Source organism: Microcaecilia unicolor, chromosome 8, assembly GCF_901765095.1.
Source record: "Microcaecilia unicolor chromosome 8, aMicUni1.1, whole genome shotgun sequence".
Classification (NCBI taxonomy): Eukaryota; Metazoa; Chordata; class Amphibia; order Gymnophiona; family Siphonopidae; genus Microcaecilia; species Microcaecilia unicolor.
The window spans coordinates 227,952,285-227,972,188 of NC_044038.1; the positions used below are offsets into that span (position 1 = coordinate 227,952,285).

Genomic DNA, 19,904 nt, shown 5'->3' on the forward strand with positions numbered 1-19,904 from the left:
GGTTAGTGTGGGTAAAACGATTCTGGCGGAAAATAAGACGTGCCGTAGAATTTTGAACAGATTGGAGAGGAGAGAGATGGCTGAGTGGAAGACCAGTGAGAAGTAAATTGCAATAGTCCAAGCGAGAGGGGACAAGGGTTCTGGTAGTGTATTCAGAAAGGAAGGGGCGAATTTTGCTAATGTTGTAGATAAAGAAACGACATGCAAAAAGTTCTACATATGTAGATATGCAAAACTTAGAGGGTAATTTTCAGCTGGCGATATTCATTAAGTATCCTGTATGTGTGGATGGCCTACACTTAACTAGATAAGTACCATTCAGCCCTTAACCGGTTATGTTAAATCAGGACTGCTATTGATGTGGTCCTGTTTGCCTGGTTACCTTAGCCAGTGAATATCAGCACTTATCTGATTAAGTGTTGGCTCCATGCCCAGATGGCCCACACAGCAGCCAGGGTCAGGGCAATAATAGCTCCACCTGAATACAACTTATCTTTAGCTACTACTGAAACAGTGTGAGCTAAATCAAAATAAACATCTACCTTTCGCACTTCCGGCTTTTAGATAAATACTGCACTCCACAGAATGGAAGAGTAGCCTAGAGGGAAGTGGGCTTTGAGCCTGGCCAACTGGCTTTGATTCCCACTGTAGCTCCTTTTGAGTCTAGGTCAGGAGTAGGCAACTCTGGTCCTCGAGAGCCGCAGGCAGGTCAGGTTTTCAGGATATCCACAATTTTTTATTTTATTTTTTTGTTACATTTGTACCCCGCGCTTTCCCACTCATGGCAAGCTCAATGGTTAAGTGACTTGCCCAGAGTCACAAGGAGCTGCCTGTGCCTGAAGTGGGAATCGAACTCAGTTCCGCAGGACCAGAGTCCACCACCCTAACCACTAGGCCACTCCTCCACTCCTGGAGATGGATTTGCATACCATGGAGGCAGTGTATGCAAATCAAGTTCATGCATATTCATTGTGGATATCCTGAAAACCTGACCTGCCTGCGGCTCTCGAGGACCGGAGTTGCCTACCCCTGGTCTAGGTAAATCACTTAACCCTCCATTGCCCCAGGTACAAAATAAGTATCTGTATATAATATGCAAACTACTTTGATTGTAACCACAGAAAGGCAGTATATCAAGTCCCATCCCCTTTCACTATTGATATTTACCAGACACTGTCAGCGCCTCCCAGGCTTTTTCCATACTTGTCAAAATACTGATCAACACTCAGGTTTCTATCTGTGTCATGGGCGGACTCGAAGTTTGTGATCATCCGTGCTGGAATTCCTAAAGCACGCAGAGCTACAGAAAAAGATACATGCTTACGTCAATGAATGTACCGACAGTTGAAACGTAAAACCTTATTGAAAATACTCTGGAGATTATCCTGTGCATTATAAAATGTTCTTTTCTGCAGCATTTTCTAACATTCAGTATGTTGTTTCTGTTAAAATTAAAACTTCTAGGGCTGCATTTTGATTAAAAATTTAATCGTGATTAATTGCATGATTAAAAGTATGTTATTTAATTATTTCTGTTCCCACTGCAACTCCTTGTGACTCTGAGTTACAAGGAATACAGTGGGAACAACAACAACGATTAGACATGATTTAATTTTTTAAAATGCAGCCCTAAAAAAGTAAAGAATAAAAAGATAAGAAATGCAAAGTACAAACTGAAAATTTATGAATTAAAGAATCTGCAGAATAGCTATGAACAGCCTTCTAGTTTTCACAGCCTACTTCAGAAAAGGAAGCCTGATTTTTAATATTGTACCTGTACACAGCACCCCGGCAAAGACCCAGCATTGTCCATATCGGACTGGCCCTGATGAATTCCACCTTCTGAGGAGGGCAATGCTTCCATTCCAGGCACTTGGGCTAACTCCATCACTGTAGTTTCCATCCCATCTTCCCAGCACGACCCCTTGGTCGTCATTTGAATTAACCTTAAAAATAAAAGTACATTACAACTTGCGGTCTTGGTTGTACTGCCCATAGCAGTTTTACTTAAGCAAACTATATTTTTGTATCTGCCAAGTCATAATATCCCTTGAGATTTCTTACAGAACATGTGGATTCCCTTCAGAAAACGCTGAAAAAGCAGAAAAAACTTTCACACATGGTCTTCCGGCTTCTCCACTTATTTTGGCTTTTACATTACATTACACCCTGTTCTTGTATTCCGCTAATACCCACGTGAGTTCAGAGTGGATCACAAACAAGAAAACTTAGATAAAACACCAAGGACCATACACAACATTTTAAAAACGTCTGCAAATAAAATCCAGATTACATCATTGCACTGGCATTTCAATTTTGTGCAAAGATTCATACTATTTTCCCCATGAACACATTCCCCTGATTCTAGAAATGGTGTCCAAAGATAGCTGTGGAATTGGGTGTGTGCTTATAAAATAGACTCCCTTCTGTGCGTAAACTAATTGGCTCAATTGGTGCTTAATTAGTGATAACTATGTCTCAACGCCATCTCAAATTAAACATGGCTAAAACTGAACTTCTCATTTCCCGCCCTAAACCCTCCTCCCCTCTTCCCCCATTCTCTGTCTCTGTTAATGGCTCTCATATCCTCCCTGTCTCCTCGGCTCGTAACCTTGGAGTCATCGTCGACTCTTCTCTCTCCTTCTCTGCTCATATTCCACAAATCGCCAAAACTTGTCGCTTCTTTATCTTCAACATTAGGAAAAATTCGCCCCTTCCTTTCTGAACACGCCACCAAAACCCTTATTCACACCCTTGTTACTTCTCGCTTGGACTATTGCAATTTTTCTTCTCACTGGTCTTCCACTCAACCATCTTTCTCCTCTCCAATCTGTCCAGAATTCTGCAGCTCGACTTATTTTCCGCCAGAATCGTTATGCCCACACTAGCCCACTCCTCAAGTCTCTTCACTGGCTCCCTGTCCGCTTCCGTATACAATTCAAACTTCTCTTACTGACCTTTAAATGCATCCACTCTATGACCCCTCATTACCTCTCCTCTCTCATTTCTCCCTACATTCCTCCCCGTGAACTCCGCTCTCTGAGCAAGTCTCTCTTGTCGTCCCCCTTCTCCTCCACCGCTAACTCCAGACTTCGTTCCTTTTATCCTGCTGCACCTTATGCCTGGAACCGTCTTCCCGAGCCCATAGGTCGAGCTCCATCTCTACCTGTTTTTAAATCTATGCTGAAGGCTCACCTTTTAACTGCTGCCTTTGGCTCCTAGCCGCTACTCATTTGCCCTCCTCCCCCTCCCCTGTTCCTCTTTACCCTGTAATTCCCTTGCCCTTAATGTCTTGTCTGTCTGTTTTACCTAGACTGTAAGCTCTTTGAGCAGGGACTGTCTCTCTATGTCAAATGTTCAGCGCTGCGTGCGTCTGGTAGCGCTATATAAATGCTATTAGTAGTAGTAGTAACTATCAATCATTGGCTTTAAGAAGTGTCAATTCGTACTAATCAGGAGCTAAGTGTGTAACTAATCTATAAACTGCATCCTCCCCTGTTTTCAGCTGGCAGGCAGCGCAGTTAAAGCCCACTGCTAGCGCTGAAACTGGATATTCAATGCCGGGCCATTTCATAAGTACATAAGTACATAAGTACATAAGTAGTGCCATACTGGGAAAGACCAAAGGTCCATCTAGCCCAGCATCCTGTCACCGACAGTGGCCAATCCAGGTCAAGGGCACCTGGCACGCTCCCCAAACGTAAAAACATTCCAGACAAGTTATACCTAAAAATGCGGAATTTTTTCAAGTCCATTTAATAGCGGTCTATGGACTTGTCCTTTAGGAATCTATCTAACCCCTTTTTAAACTCCGTCAAGCTAACCGCCCATTGACCAGCATTGAATATCCAGCTTCATTTTTGTCTACCAGTTGATAACCAGTTAAGCTGATTAGAGAACGACATGGGGACAAAGTTTGTCCCTGTCCCCACCCTGTCCCTGTGGGTTCTGTCTCCGTCCCCACCCCATCCCCACAGGTTCTGTCTCCAACCCCATTCCACCCCCCCCCCCCCCGTGGGCTCTGTCTCCGTCCCTGTCCCATCCCTGCAGTTTCTGTCCCTGTCCCGCCCCATCTCTGTGGGCTCTGTCCTCATCTACAGAAGCCTCGAACACTTAAGATTTTATATTTAAATCTTTTTATTAAAGTATAGAAAGGAACAATATGCTGTGCAACTTTTGTTTATAAATCACCAATAGAAATCAATAATGAAAACAAGCAACTTGTGTTACTACTACTACTACTACTTAGCATTTCTATAGCGCTGCCAGGGTTACGCAGCGCTGTCCAAGTTTAAACACGGGGAAGGACAGTCCCTGCTCAAGAGAGCTTACAATCTAAAGGTAACAAACTATGTAGTCAGTGTAGGTATCATGAATGGGGAAGGTGGTTAGGCGCCAAAAGCAAGGGAGAAGAGATGGGCTTTGAGTAAGGACTTGAAAATGGGCAGGGAGGGCGCATGGCGTATGGGCTCGGGAAGTCTGTTCCAGGCATAAGGTGATGCGAGGCAGAAGGGGCGGAGTCTGGAGTTAGCGGTGGCGGAGAGGGGTACAGATAGGAGTGATTTGTCCTGAGAGCGGAGGTTACGGGTTCTTAGAAGATATGCTGTTAAGCAGGAATGTACAGGATCCTGCATGCAGATTTTGCCAGTTGTGGCCAGCATGTTTGCTTGTTTTTCCGAAAAATCAAAAGATCATCGTCTGTATCACTCAAACATAAATAACAGTCCAGTTCATTAACAGACTTCAAAGTAGAAAATGACACGGGCTCTGTCCCTTTGAGATCTGTCGCTGTTTCTGCTGCCCCATCCCTGCAGGCTCTATCCCAACCCCAACCCCACAGACTGTCCCCGTTCAGGGTCCCCATCCCCCGTGTCATTCTCTAAAGCCGATATTCAGTCCTAACCAGCCATCCTCTAGCGCATAAAGATAGGACAGCTATTTATGTGGTCCTATTTTTGCGCTAACCTTGAAGGTTAGTGCTGAATTTCGGGTTCTACATGTGATTCACCCCCGAGATAGCCAGCTCCCAGTTATGCATTAGCCGTGAATGTTCAGCGCAGATAGCTGGTTATCTTCTGTTGAATATTCGTGGATAACTGGTTCTGTGCGATTTAAATTTTCAGTGGCCATTGCTGACCGGTTAAATTGCTTTGAATATTGGTCCCAGTGTACCTAATTTCTATAACATAAATCTCAAGAGGGTGTGGCTAAGGGAGGGGCATGGGTGGATCAGGGGTGTGCCCAGTATTTAGGTGCGGATTTATAGCATACTTGCATTTACATGTCTAATTGCCAGTAGGGAGGTGACATAAATGCTCGTGCCTAAAGTTGGACGTGAGAATTCAGACTTAGGGCCCTGTTTCCTAAGCAGCGCTAAGGGTGCGTTAGCATTTGTAGCGTGCACTAATGATTAAGATGCGCTAAATGCTAAGTTGTCCATATGAATATATGGGCAACTCTAGTGTTTAGCGTGTGCTAATTTTCAGCTGTGGAGGAGTAGCCTAGTGGTTAGTGCAGTGGACTTTGATCCTGGGGAACTGAGCTCAATTCCCACTGCAGCTCCTTGTGACTCTGGGACAACCTCCCATTGCCCCTGGTACAAAATAAGTACCTGAATAGATGAAAACCGCTTTGAATATAGTTGCAAAAACCTCAGAAAGGCGGTATATCAAGTCCCATTTCCCTTTCCCTTATGACATCACAATATCAGAAGTGAGCCAAGTATCGGACAATCAAGCCATTGTGACATCATTGATGAGGTTAGCTCTTTTTGGTGGAATGAGTGGAGGAGTAGCCTATTGGTTAGTGCAGTGGAATTTGATCCTGGGGAACTGAGTTCGATACCCACTGCAGCTCCTTGTGACTCTGGGCAAGTCACTTAACCCTCCATTGCCCCTGGTACAAAATAAGTACCTGAATATATATAAACCGCTTTGAATGTAGTTGAAAAAACCTTGGAAAGGCGGTATATCAAGTCCCCTTTCCCCTAATTTTAGCATGTGCTAAAAACGCTAGCGTGGCTTAGTAAACAGGGCCCTTAAACTAGCATTCTATACCGGTTCCACGTGGAACTGCCATTACAGAATTTGCCTGCATCCTGGCACCTATCTTTAGGTGTATTTACCAAATCTACCCATTGATTGTCGACTATTTTGCAATGCAACTCAACGTCATATGCTGCGCCATCTTTGGTAGGGTAAAATTATTTGTGGAGGTTGCTTGGATTTAGTTGGGTCTCACAACTTTATTTAACTGATTGCAATGAAAATGAATTTGTTGCTCTTTCAATGTAAGTTTCCAGGTGTGCTTTCCTTACCATGGCACTCAGCACTCTGCTCACATATTTCGGATCGTTCCTCCTGGCGACATCTGCAGCTGCATCACGTCGGTACTCTATGCTGCTGTCTTGTAATTTCAGAATGATGTTCAGAATGCCTTGTTCAAACTGCAGAAGCAAAGGAAAATGTAGCATGTCATCCGATATGAAGGAATCAGCAATCACACTGGTGGTTTTTCAAATACTATGAGAAGGAATCTAACTCGAACTTTCCCAGATTGATTGATTGTTTTCCAAGTGACCACGACTTTAATTCTTTGCAACGTTTTGACCATGCAATGTCCTTGCATTATTTCCAAAGATGATATGTAATAGAAAATGCTACAGTATGACTGACATGAACCCCCTAATTTCTTGGTTAAAACAGGGGTGTAGCCATACTTCAGCAGGGGGGGGGTCCAGAGCCTGAGGTGAGGGGGCACATTTTAGCTCCCCCCCGGCGCCGCTGACCCCCCCACCATTTTTGACCTGCCGCCGCCGCCACCACCTCTGACCCCCTCCGCCGCCAACCCTTTCGACCCCCCCCTTCCCGCCGCCGCCGTTGCTATCGGGTACCTTTGCTGGCGGGGGTCCCCAACCCCCGCCAGCCGAAGCCCTCTTCTCCGGCACGGCCGCGTTGCTGATCTGCAAGGCTTCTGGTTCTGTGAGTCTGACGCCCTGCACGGTCTCTACTCACTCCACCCAGGAAGGTTTTAATTCTCCCTAATATAGCTGAGGCCATCTTGGTACACCCAAAACATTGATAGGGTGACAAGCTCCACCTACTGGCTTCAGCCCACATAATGGGCTGGATAGGCTCATACTGTCTTCTTTTATCAAACCTCCTTGGATGATATTCAGTATTGGTGCATAGATAACTGGCCAAGTATGACTGTACAAATAGCTGTCCTAACTTGCTTGGATAGTTATTCAGGTTCTAGCACTGAATATCATCTGGCACTTGAATACCAACCAGGCCCCTAAATTTTAGTTCCAGCGTTTTAAGATGTACACTACAGCCTATGATTCTTCAATTTTTGTCCAACTGTTTCTGCTCTATTACTATGACGGAGAGAATATCTCTGTTAGGACTGAGTTGAAGGGATATCAAACTTGTGATGCTCTGGCAATTTATCGTAAATGTATCTACTTATTCTGGTCTGCCTTGAACTAAACTGGTAAAGCAAACTATGAATGCCTATGTTAAATTAAATTAACAATCTCACAACATATTTTATAAAAACTAATAGGCATCTTCTCTTGATATCACTACAGAATGGATTCCTGGATGTGATAGTACAAGAAAAGTAAGTTCCATTACATGCTTAAAGGTCATTGTGAGGTCACAGAAGATTAACATATTGAAAAGTTCAACGAAGACTCCACTGAACTTGCATACACTTAACAGTGATTCATCTCAGATTAACTCCTGGTTACTCTATAAGAAGAACCCAGTGGCGTAGCCAAGGGTGGGCTTGGGTGGGTAATTGAAAACTGTGGGCTTGCGCTCGTAATTGAAAACTGTGCCCCTAATCCACCCCGAAACACCCATTACTCTATCATTTCTGTGCCCACCTTTTTTGGGCCACATGAAAAATGTACACTCATAAATGCCAATTAAATCTAATTAGTGCCAATATTTTCTTGTTAAAAAGCCAATTATTGGTACTAATTAACTCATTAGTCATGTGCAAATTGGGTGTGAGCCCAGATTTGCGCTTGCAATTTTTGGTGACTTTATAGAATTAGGGGTAAGTGAACAATCGATGCATTCCATAGCAAATTCTTTGGGATTTTTCCAATATTGTAGGGCATCGAAATTCAGAGGAGCTGCAATGGGTTAGCTCAGTTCGGCATCAGCTATCCCTTTCTGGGTGAGAAAGAAATGTCCATATTTCAAAGTACCTGACCATAGTCCCATCCTCTGCTTCCAAAATTGGTTGCACTTCCAACAAAAACAAGTCCGGCTTCATTCAGAACATACTCGTTCCTCTCGGCAGCTCCAGACATGTAGACATCATCTCCTGCAAAAGCGAAGCCATCAATAGTGGCTGTTACATCTGTTCCTGCACGAGGTGCGTTGAAGAATTTAGAGAAGCCCTTTATCCTGGAATTTTCCCCTCGTTATGGAAGCGATTTTAAACAGTGTGCATGGTTGCAAACTATACGGGCCCTGTTTACTAAGCCGCGCTGTAGGCGTTCTAGCGTTTTTAGTTGTGCACTAAAAATTAGCATGTGTGGGTGTTTTTAATGTATTTGTTTATCTTACACCAATTTTCAAAGAAGATCAACCCATGTTACTTGTCTCTTGAAAATTATCAAATGCAAAATTACACAAGCCCTTTTGTACTTTGCATATACTTTATGTGCAAACAATACGAGGAGAATTGTAGGAAAGGGCACTTTATTAAGGCCCAAGAACACACCTATTAAGAGCTTATTCTATAAAGAAAGTAGGAGTCTACTTTTCTTTATATAGTTCTAGCCTCACAGGTCAAATCTGCATGCATATTTTAGGCATGAGCACTTAGTCTAGTGCTTCTCAACCCAGTCCTCAGAGCATATCCAGACAGTCGGATTTTCAGAATATCCACAATGAATATGCATGAGATAGATTTTCATATCAAGGAGTAAGGGCAGGCAAATCTGTTTCATGTATATTCATTGTGGAGATCCTTAAAACCGGACTGGCTGGATGTGCACTGAGGAATGGGTTGACAAGCATTGACCTAGGCCAACCATAGAGCTGGTGTAAATAGTTGCGTCTTAGTAAATTGCAGTAGTCTATACAGTGGTGGAAATAAGTATTTGATCCCTTGCTGATTTTGTAAGTTTGCCCACTGACAAAGACATGAGCAGCCCATAATTGAAGGGTAGGTTATTGGTAACAGTGAGAGATAGCACATCACAAATTAAATCCGGAAAATCACATTGTGGAAAGTATATGAATTTATTTGCATTCTGCAGAGGGAAATAAGTATTTGATCCCCCACCAACCAGTAAGAGATCTGGCCCCTACAGACCAGGTAGATGCTCCAAATCAACTCGTTACCTGCATGACAGACAGCTGTCGGCAATGGTCCACAGACTCAGTGAATCAGTCAGACTCTAACCTCTACAAAATGGCCAAGAGCAAGGAGCTGTCTAAGGATGTCAGGGACAAGATCATACACCTGCACAAGGCTGGAATGGGCTACAAAACCATCAGTAAGACGCTGGGCGAGAAGGAGACAACTGTTGGTGCCATAGTAAGAAAATGGAAGAAGTACAAAATGACTGTCAATCGACAAAGATCTGGGGCTCCACGCAAAATCTCACCTCGTGGGGTATCCTTGATCATGAGGAAGGTTAGAAATCAGCCTACAACTACAAGGGGGGAACTTGTCAATGATCTCAAGGCAGCTGGGACCACTGTCACCACGAAAACCATTGGTAACACATTACGACATAACGGATTGCAATCCTGCAGTGCCCGCAAGGTCCCCCTGCTCCGGAAGGCACATGTGACGGCCCGTCTGAAGTTTGCCAGTGAACACCTGGATGATGCCGAGAGTGATTGGGAGAAGGTGCTGTGGTCAGATGAGACAAAAATTGAGCTCTTTGGCATGAACTCAACTCGCCGTGTTTGGAGGAAGAGAAATGCTGCCTATGACCCAAAGAACACCGTCCCCACTGTCAAGCATGGAGGTGGAAATGTTATGTTTTGGGGGTGTTTCTCTGCTAAGGGCACAGGACTACTTCACCGCATCAATGGGAGAATGGATGGGGCCATGTACCGTACAATTCTGAGTGACAACCTCCTTCCCTCCGCCAGGGCCTTAAAAATGGGTCGTGGCTGGGTCTTCCAGCACGACAATGACCCAAAACATACAGCCAAGGCAACAAAGGAGTGGCTCAGGAAGAAGCACATTAGGGTCATGGAGTGGCCTAGCCAGTCACCAGACCTTAATCCTATTGAAAACTTATGGAGGGAGCTGAAGCTGCGAGTTGCCAAGCGACAGCCCAGAACTCTTAATGATTTAGAGATGATCTGCAAAGAGGAGTGGACCAAAATTCCTCCTGACATGTGTGCAAACCTCATCATCAACTACAGAAGACGTCTGACCGCTGTGCTTGCCAACAAGGGTTTTGCCACCAAGTATTAGGTCTTGTTTGCCAGAGGGATTAAATACTTATTTCCCTCTGCAGAATGCAAATAAATTCATATACTTTCCACAATGTGATTTTCCGGATTTAATTTGTGATGTGCTATCTCTCACTGTTACCAATAACCTACCCTTCAATTATGGGCTGCTCATGTCTTTGTCAGTGGGCAAACTTACAAAATCAGCAAGGGATCAAATACTTATTTCCACCACTGTATATGCATGCATTTGAGCACCATGTCCAAACTCCACCTAAACTCCGACCAAGTGAATGCCCACCTGCAGCGCCAACTTATAGGCAGAAATTCACATTGAAAGTTGATGTAACAAGGGGTCCTCAAATCCATGTATTTGCATATAAATAGATCTCATACATATTCATCGTAGAAATCCTGAAAAGCAGGCTGGGTTGAGGACTTGGAGGACTGGATTTGAGGACCCCTGGTGTGATTCAATGCTACTTGTAGCTACGCCACTGACCAGCTCTCAGGCTGGCATTAGTGCAAGCACCTAATTCAGGGACGCTCAATGTCAATCCTCAAGGTCCGCAACCCAGTCAGGTTTTCATGGATTTCTACAATGAATATGCATGAGGTCTATTTGCATGCATTGGAGGCAGTGAATGCAAAGAGATCACATGCATATTCATTGGAGAAATCCTGAAAACCCAACTGCATTGCGGCCCTCGAGGACCGACACTGAGCAACCTTGTTAGGCATGTTGATGCCCGGTTATGCTAGTAGTTACTTACTTGGAGGAACCTCGTTATAGAATTGTTTCTTCCCCCCCCCCCCCCCCCAAAGAAAACCTCCACTAATGGCTTTATTGTATGCTCACACTGGGTTTTTCAAATTTTTTACACTTCCAGGCAGAGACATGGACTATGTTAATCAAAACACTTAAACACTTCCATTTTTAAAATGCACTCGTTAGTTTGAAAGGAGACGATCAACTAATACTGTTCCATTTTTAAAGGATATTTCATCAGAGTGGCAAGTCTCTAAATTCATCAGTGTTCTCCGGGCTCATGAGCCATATCACGGCATAGGATTAATCAGATGCTCTTTTACTTTAAGAAGAGAACATATGTTACCTGAAGCCCAAGCGTTAAACAGCAGTATGAAATTCCCTAGTGTGAAGGATGAACTGCTGCCATTGGAAACTATCTGAGCTGATAGACTGTAAAGGCCAACGATCGAATCACTGGTGGTGGAGATACTGATGCTCAAGGTGCTCGAGTCGCTGGATTGTAGGACAGCACTCCAGGAACTACTGTCACTCCCTGAGTTGGAAAGGTCGAACACTCTTCTTGTACCGTCAGAGTCTGAAGGGCGGGGTCCTATGGGGAACAAGAGCAAGCAATGGTTTATTCAGCAGTCTGAAAAGGAGATGGCTGTGAAAAATAAACAAGGTGAAATGTCTTAGGTTCAGAACATTTCTCGGACAGACAAAGCTTGCCATTAGGCATTTTTGTGTAGACCATGATGATAATGTTTCTGATGGTGAAGATTTTTTAAAAGTGAGAGGAATATTTACTCTGGCATTGGAGAGAGGGGGCAACCTCTTCCCCATTCCACCCTCGACCTCAAGCTAATTCATTTTTGGTTCATTGTGAAATGGATATAACAAAAGAGAGGGAACGAAGTACAAACTAAAGTCGAAACAAAAAAAACACTACCACGGGCCTTTAAAAATGGAACACAGTTCTTTAATGAATGAGCCTTGACAAAAAGACCCGACACGGGCCGTGTTTCGGTGACTAGCACCTGCGTCAGGGGTCTACATAGAATACAAAACATAGAAATAATATATTTTTAAAATGTTTTTAAACATATAATGAATAAAACCAAAGATTAATATTTAGACTCATCAAGCATACATATATAAGCCTATATAAACACCTAAAGCATTTAATATTTTAACATTGCATTTAATATGAGAATGTTAAAATATTAAATGCTTTAGGTGTTTATATAGGCTTATATATGTATGCTTGATGAGTCTAAATATTAATCTTTGGTTTTATTCATTATATGTTAAAAAAAATTTAAAAATATATTATTTCTATGTTTTGTATTCTATGTAGACCCCTGACGCAGGTGCTAGTCACCGAAACACGGCCCGTGTCGGGTCTTTTTGTCAAGGCTCATTCATTAAAGAACTGTGTTCCATTTTTAAAGGCCCGTGGTGCTGTTTTTTTTGTTTGGTTCATTGTGAAAACCATCTCCGTCTCTCACAACTCTCTTGCCTTTACCTCTTCCTGTTCCCTCCTATATCTCCATCTGTACGTCCACTAAGTAAATTCCCTTTCACTTTCCCAAAATCTCTCAATCCAAGACTCTCTGTAATTTCTTCTTGACTGTCCTTCTGCCCTTCTCTTCAGTTTCTCCGTTTTCCTGCTCCCTGTTGATTCCCTCCAACCTGCTTCTCCAAATGAAACTGTAACAAGTCTAAAAAGTAATGGATATTTTAAGTAGATATAAACCCTGTCTCCCTGTCCAAAGCTAATAAGTCTGGGGCAAAACTCTGCTTGACATTCTTAACCAATGAGTTTTGCTTGAGAGTGAAGTGAAAACAGCAGAGATGGAGATCAACTGTCTACAAGATGAGTATTTGATGGAAGCCACCAGCCTGTGAGGTAAGTGTATGATGAGAACCACTTGTTGATGAGGTGTGATATGAGTGTATGATGAAGGCCACCTGCCTGCCTGCGAGCTTAGCGTGTGGTAGTGATTACCTGTTTGTGCTATAAATGTGATATTATCCCCGGACTGCAGAGCTCTGTTGCATGTAAGTGTGATGAAGAAGGGCTGTGCTCTTCTTAAGATTAAGTCTGAACTGTCGTAGTAGCTGGTGTTGTGCGCATTCTTATTGGAGTTAAGTTCTAAATTCACATTATATACTGTCAGGGCTGCAAAAGAAAAAGTAAAGTTTAGTTGCAGTTTGAAAAATGCATTCAATCTCTTTTTGAAGAGAACTTTTAGACAAAGGAGAGAGGTCCATCATGTAAGTATAAATACTCTATATTATTAAAATATAAGTGAACGTATTAGAAAAACCACGTGTTTAGCAGGGGTCTTCCTTGATAAAGCTACGTGGAGGGGCATAATCGAACGTCGCCGGCGAAATAGGTCGCTGGCGATCTATTTTGGTGGTTGCGCAACAGCTGGCCGGAACCGTATTTTCAAAAAAGATGGCCGGCCATCTTTTTTTTTTGATAATATGGTTTAGCCCGGCCAAATGCCTTGGATTTCGCTGGGTTTGAGATTGCCAGTTTTGTTTTTCAGCGATAATGGAAAAAAATGCTGGCGATCTCCAACCCAATGAAATCCAAGGCATTTGGTCATGGGAGGAGCCAGCATTTGTAGTGCACTGGTCCCCCTGACATGCCAGGACACCAACCGGGCACCTTAGGGGGCACTTCTAAAAATTTTAAAAAATACAAAAAAACCTCCCAGGTGCATAGCTCCTTTCCCTTGGGTGCTGAGTCCCCCCAAATCCCCCCCAACCCACTCCCAACAACTCTACACCATTACCATAGCCCTTATGGGTGAAGGGGGGCACCTACATGTGGGTACAGTGGGTTTTGGGGGGGGGGGGTTTGGAGGGCTCAACACTTAGCACCACAAGTGTAACAGGTAGGGGGGGGGGGAAGGGCCTGGGTCTGCCTGCCTGGAGTGCACTGCACCCATTAAAAACTGCTCTAGGGACTTGCATACTGCTGTCAGGGAGCTGGGTATGACATTTGAGGCTGGCATACAGGCTGGCAAAAAAGGTTTTTATTTTTATTTTTTTAGTGTGGGAGGGGGTTGGTGACCACTGGGGGAGTACGGGGAGGTCATCCCCCATTCCCTCCAGTGGTCATCTGGTCAGTTGGGGCACCTTTTTGAGGCTTGGTCGTGAAAATAAAAGGACCAAGTAAACCCAGCGAAATACTGCTTAACGCCATTTTTTTTTTGTACAATTATCTGCGAAAGCCGGCCATCTGGTAGCCAAGCCCATGCCCGCCTATGTCCCACCTTCGTTAAGCCGCCAACACGACTCCTTGAACTTTTGTTGGCGAGGCGACGGGAAAGCGGCGATGCTGTCAAAAACACCGCTTTCGATTATACCAATTTCGACGCTTTTGAGAGATCACCGGCCATCTCCCGATTTATGTTGGGAAATGGCCGGCGATCACTTTCGAAAATAAGCCTGATAGTGAAACATGTGCCATGTCAGAAGCAACCCCCAAGCCGACTAGATCTAATATTGCACTCAAAAGATGAGGATAAAGCCATTAAGAGTTTTGATAAGCATTTAAAAGCAAATAATTGTGTAAATTAATGAAAGAGCATCGATAGGATATTAATAATAAACGATAAGGGCGGTGGTGGTCAGAAACCAGTGAGGATTGCAACAAATAAGACCATTGTGTCTAAAAGAACCAAGCACAGTGCATTGTTACTGAGGTTTACTGGCACCAAAACTCTGCTTATTGGCATTGGAAAGTACGGAGGTTTACAAAGTACAGCAGCCTTCTTTGATTGCAATTGATTGAATCCAGCATTTTTTAAAGTTTTTGTTACGATAGTAACATAGTAAATGACGGCAGAAAAATACCTGCACGGTCCATCCAGTCTGCCCAACAAGATAAACTCGTATGTGCTACTTTTTGTGTATACCTTACCTTGATTTGTATCTGTCATTTTCAGGGCACAGACCATAGAAGTCTGCCCAGCACTATCCCCGCCTCCCAACCACCAGCCCCGCCTCCCACCACCGGCTCTGGCACAGACCGTATAAGTCTGGCCAACACTATCCCCGCCTCCCAACCACCAGCTCCGCCACCCAATCTCGGCTAAGCTCCTTTCCCCGCGCTTTCCCACTCATGGCAGGCTCAATTAAACACGCCTGATTCAGAGTTTGCAAATGAATCTCATGCATATCCTCTGTGCACGTCCTATGCTTTCTTGACTTCAGAGACAGTCCTTGTCTCCACCACCTCCACTGGGAGGCTGTTCCACATATCCACAAGCCTTTCCATAAAGATGGATTTCCATATTTTCTGGCTCTATTTGTTCCGTTGATGCTGTGTGAGAACATTTTTATCTGCTTCACTGAGGTGTTTTAGATGTGTATTAATTTTATGCTTTGTTACAACATACTGTGAAGATTATGATAACACAGACCTAGTTTTTGGATTTGGTTTGCTGTTACTCCTTTGGGAGTGACAACATAAGAATTCCATTAATTACCAGTGAACCAGTCCAGAAAAGTAATTACTTTTATCACTACATCTTTTCCTTGGTTTCTCAAGATTGCTTCGGTTTGCATTTTGCTGTATCATTTTGACCTCTATTGCTCCCTTTAAAACAAGGTCTGTAAAGTTTCATAGACTCTGTATGGCTACCTAATGGTTTTTTGTGGGTTAGCATGGGAGCCCTTATCGCCACCTCAGTGGGTGGTGGTAAGAGCTCTCTTACTGCATGGCCATGTGTGCGGGGGGCTTTTTTACTTGCTGCGGTAAAGAGGGCCCTGGCACATGGGAAAAACGGCCCCCATCACCAGCCCTTTTTCCCACAGCTTGGTAAAAGGGTCCCTTAGTTACCTATAGTGTGACCACCTCCCTGCATGCCACAAGGAGATTCCCTTTGAAAATATGCTTGGAGATAGAGAATTGCACGGGGGCAGAAATGTCATCTGTCCCCGATGGAATCTAACCCATCCTGCCTGTCCCCACTAGAATCTTCTCCATCCCAGCCCATCCCCGCAAATAATCTCCTCCATCCCCGCCCAGCCCCTGTGCTAAAATAACCCGACTTGTGGTAAAATAATTCAACTTAACAGTAGCCCATGTTGATAACTTCCCCTCTCAGTGCTTATTGGGTTTTCAATCCATATCCAAACCATATCCAATTCAATGATATCAACCATATCCATTAATTTTTAAGTGCTGTTATAATGGCACAAGGAAAAGATAGGTAGGCTGACCTGGCACTACACTTCTGCAGGAACCCCGCAGGACCTGTGTCCGTCTCCACAGGAGTCCCATGGATCAGGAGGGGTTTCCCACTATCCCGGTTCCTGTGCAGCTCTCTAATTGGAGACCCTGAAGGGGTTTGAAAAATTGTTCTCTAAGGTTATATATCATATCAGGAATCTGATAGGACAACTCATATTCCTCTTCATTTAGAAGTCTTTCTGATGTCCCAAAAAGGGCCTTCTAATTTTGTTTTATAGATGGTAAATACTCAGAAGTGTTTGATTTCCTTTCCTCCCCTTTGCTTTTTCATTGTTCTCTTTTCTAATGTTTCTTTATGTCATTCAGGTTTTCAGCTGCTTTTCATACAGTCTGCCTACATTACATGTAGACCCTTAAAACAAACATTACGTACAATAGTACGCCAAGCCCCCTCCCTACCCATTTTCAAATCTCTGCTTAAAACTCACCTCTTCAATGCTGCTTTCGGCACCTAACCTTTTGTGAATTATAGTATTCCCTATCAGACGGACTCTTTATACTTGTTTTTTAGATTGTACACCTGTCTTTTAGATTGTCTTTTAGATTGTAAGCTCCTTGAGCAGGGACTGTCCTTCTATGTTAAATTGTACAGCGCTGTGTAACCCTGATAGCGCTTTAGAAATGTCAAGTAGTAGTAGTAGTAGTAATAGTACCAAATCCCCAGCAATAAAGGACGAACTCAAGGGTGACAAACATCAATTTGGTCAGCCATTAAGACTATGACATCTACCAGTTAGAGACTGCCAAAAATGATAGATAAAAAAAGAAATTTATGACCTCCCTATCCCTGGGAATATCCTTGTGTATAAGGTATGCTTAGTGTATGCATTGGTTAAAAATACACACTGTGAATGCATGTAAGCTGAACTCACCTATGGGAAACAAGCACACAATTGCCAACACTGGGTCACTGAAAGCGATGAAGAGAGTTCAGGTAAGGTGTGATACTATGCTAAGAGTGTGTGTGTGTGTGTGTGTGTGTGTGTGAGGGGGTGTTAGACTGAAGTTATATGCATACAGCAATTGCCCTATGAAGCAGCAAGATAGGAAGATGCCTGACCTAGCGGTGATGTGTTCAAAAGAATCCGCTGTTCAGCGGAGAACTCGAACGCCCCACAGGAGAACACAGGTATGGAAGAGAGTGGGATGTTTGACCACGGAAATACAAAACCTGGAGAAGTGGATCTTAAAAATACTTGTTGCAGTGTGTACTGGTCTACAGTGAGAAGGACTAATGGGTGGTGCTGTTTGAAGTGTCCTTGGAGGACAAGCGAACTTTTTCACTACCACATATCAAGCACGTTTATATAAAATGGAAAAAGATAGATATAGATATAAGCAACATTTTTAGAGGAGGTTTAGCTGTTGCTGAACGGTTAGGGATATTTAAATGCTTATTTATGCCATCAGAGTGGGATTACTATGTAATTGTTGTTTGGCAACATTCAAGGCCCGATTCTATAAATATGGCGCCTAAAATTAACGTGTGGTAGACAGTCACGCCTAGGTGAATTCTAAATGCACAGAGAGATTCCCCTGGGAAAGGTCAACACCTCCAACATCATAGAATTCAAATTTATGTGCATTTTGTAATGCCAGCAAAAAAAAAAATAGCATTCATATATTAACTTGCAAAAATGTATTAAGGGAGGCGGGGGATTCCCTTCGATACTGAAGGAAATAATATCTTGAATAAATCAGGTACAATCCATTAACTTCATTATAGGCTATAGAGTGTAGACCCATTGAAACCTCATTTCTATTGACATGTTAGTTGCGTTTATTTGCATAGTAGTTGCATGTAATGCCATTTCCAATGCATAAGACCTATTTACATGACATATAATGAAAGTTAAAATGGGCAAATAAGGATTTAAAGCTATAGATTCCTCTGTAAGAGACATTTCAATGAAGAGAAGAAGGCTCAGGTGTTAACCTGCAATACATTTCAATTCATGCTACCTACCTGCCATGATGGTTATGTTTCTCTCTTTGTTTGTTTCTTCTCCTCTCTCTTTGCTTGAAGTTTGGGTGCTTCAGCGTAGAGTGAAAATCTGATGATTTTACCTAATGCATCCAATATTTATAGTCTAAATATGAGGCCATAGTTGATTCAGATGAGATAGGTGTGGTTGTCTCTCATGATTCCATGCAACATTCCGTATGAAACTTGCTTTCCCTGAGAGGTCATATGAAGTTGCTCAATTTTGGGAGCGACCGAAGGATGCTTCTTGCCACACCTTTTGCAGAGCTTGACAGGAACCTGTCACTTGACCAGAGGAATTTTTAGTCTTGGAAATGTATCTTTTTGATACAGTGCTTCTAGGCAGGAAGGGTACACATCTTTATTTTTGAGCGATGACAGGAGCAGGCTTGTTGAAATTGGTACAATATCAGGATGTGAAAAAGAGATATACCTACAGATACTTCCCACAGAAGCCCACAGATGCCGGCTCTTAAAAAGGCTTGTCCCATTTTCCCCACATTCTACATAGAGGGGCATAATCGAATGCGAATGCCCATCTCCATGGGCGCCTATCTCTGAGGACGGATACGCGAAGGGGCGGGATAGACAGTATTTTCGAAAAAGATAGGCATCTATCTTTTGTTTCAATAATACGTTTTGTGCCGGGCAAATGCATCGCATGTGGGCGGATTTGAGCTGGGCGGTATCGGTTTTCAGCGATAATGGAAACCGAAGGCGCCCAGCTCAAAAACGAACAAATCCAAGGCATTTGGTCATGGAAGGGGCCAGGATTCGTAGTGCACTAGTCCCCCTCATATGCCTTGATACCAACCAAGCACCCTAGGGGGCACTTGTAACAATTAATAAAAAAAATTAAAATACCTCCCAAGTCCATAGCTCTCTTACCTTGGGTGCTGAGCCCCCCAAATCCCCCCCAAAACCCACTGCCCACAACTCTACACCATTACCATAGCACTTATTGTTGAAGGGGGGCAGCTCGATGTGGGTACAGTGGGTTTTGGGGGCGGTTTGGGGCGCTCCCATTTAGCAGTACAAGTGTAACAGATAGGGGGGAGTGGGCCTGGGTCCACCTGCCTGAAGTGCACTGCACCCACTAACAACTGCTCCAGGGACCTGCATACTACTGTGATGGAGCTGGGTATGACATTTGAGGCTGGCATACAGGCTGGGAAAAAAAGTTTTTAAAGTTCTTTTTTTTGGTGGAAGGGGGTTAGTGACCACTGGAGGAGTCAAGGGAGGTCATTCCCGATTCCCTCCGGTGGTCATCTGGGCAGTTGGGGCACTTTTTGGGGACTTGTTTATGACTAAAAAGGGTCCAAAAAAAGTGACCCAAATTCTCGCTTCTGGCGCCCTTCTTTTCTCCATTATCGGCCGAGGGCGCCCATCTCTCCTCGGCCGATAAACACGCCCCAGTCCCGCTTTCACCACGCCTCCGACATGCCCCCATCAACT

At 43.7% G+C, this 19,904-nt stretch overlaps 1 protein-coding gene across 1 annotated transcript in view; it reads right to left on the reverse strand.

The window, feature by feature from the left end:
- Window positions 1-18,512, reverse strand: part of LOC115476399 (protein-glutamine gamma-glutamyltransferase E-like) — a 37,364-nt gene extending 18,852 nt beyond the window's left edge. The window contains exons 1-7 of the mRNA XM_030212764.1: window positions 18,432-18,512; window positions 13,199-13,372; window positions 11,555-11,800; window positions 8,222-8,340; window positions 6,317-6,445; window positions 1,775-1,946; window positions 1,168-1,300 (exon numbers count right to left, since the gene is read on the reverse strand). Of these exons, the coding sequence (XP_030068624.1) occupies window positions 1,168-1,300; window positions 1,775-1,946; window positions 6,317-6,445; window positions 8,222-8,340; window positions 11,555-11,800; window positions 13,199-13,372; window positions 18,432-18,438 (980 nt within the window). The 5' untranslated portion in view covers window positions 18,439-18,512. The remainder of the gene's footprint in view (window positions 1-1,167; window positions 1,301-1,774; window positions 1,947-6,316; window positions 6,446-8,221; window positions 8,341-11,554; window positions 11,801-13,198; window positions 13,373-18,431) is intronic.
- Between the last annotated feature and the right edge of the window lie 1,392 nt (window positions 18,513-19,904).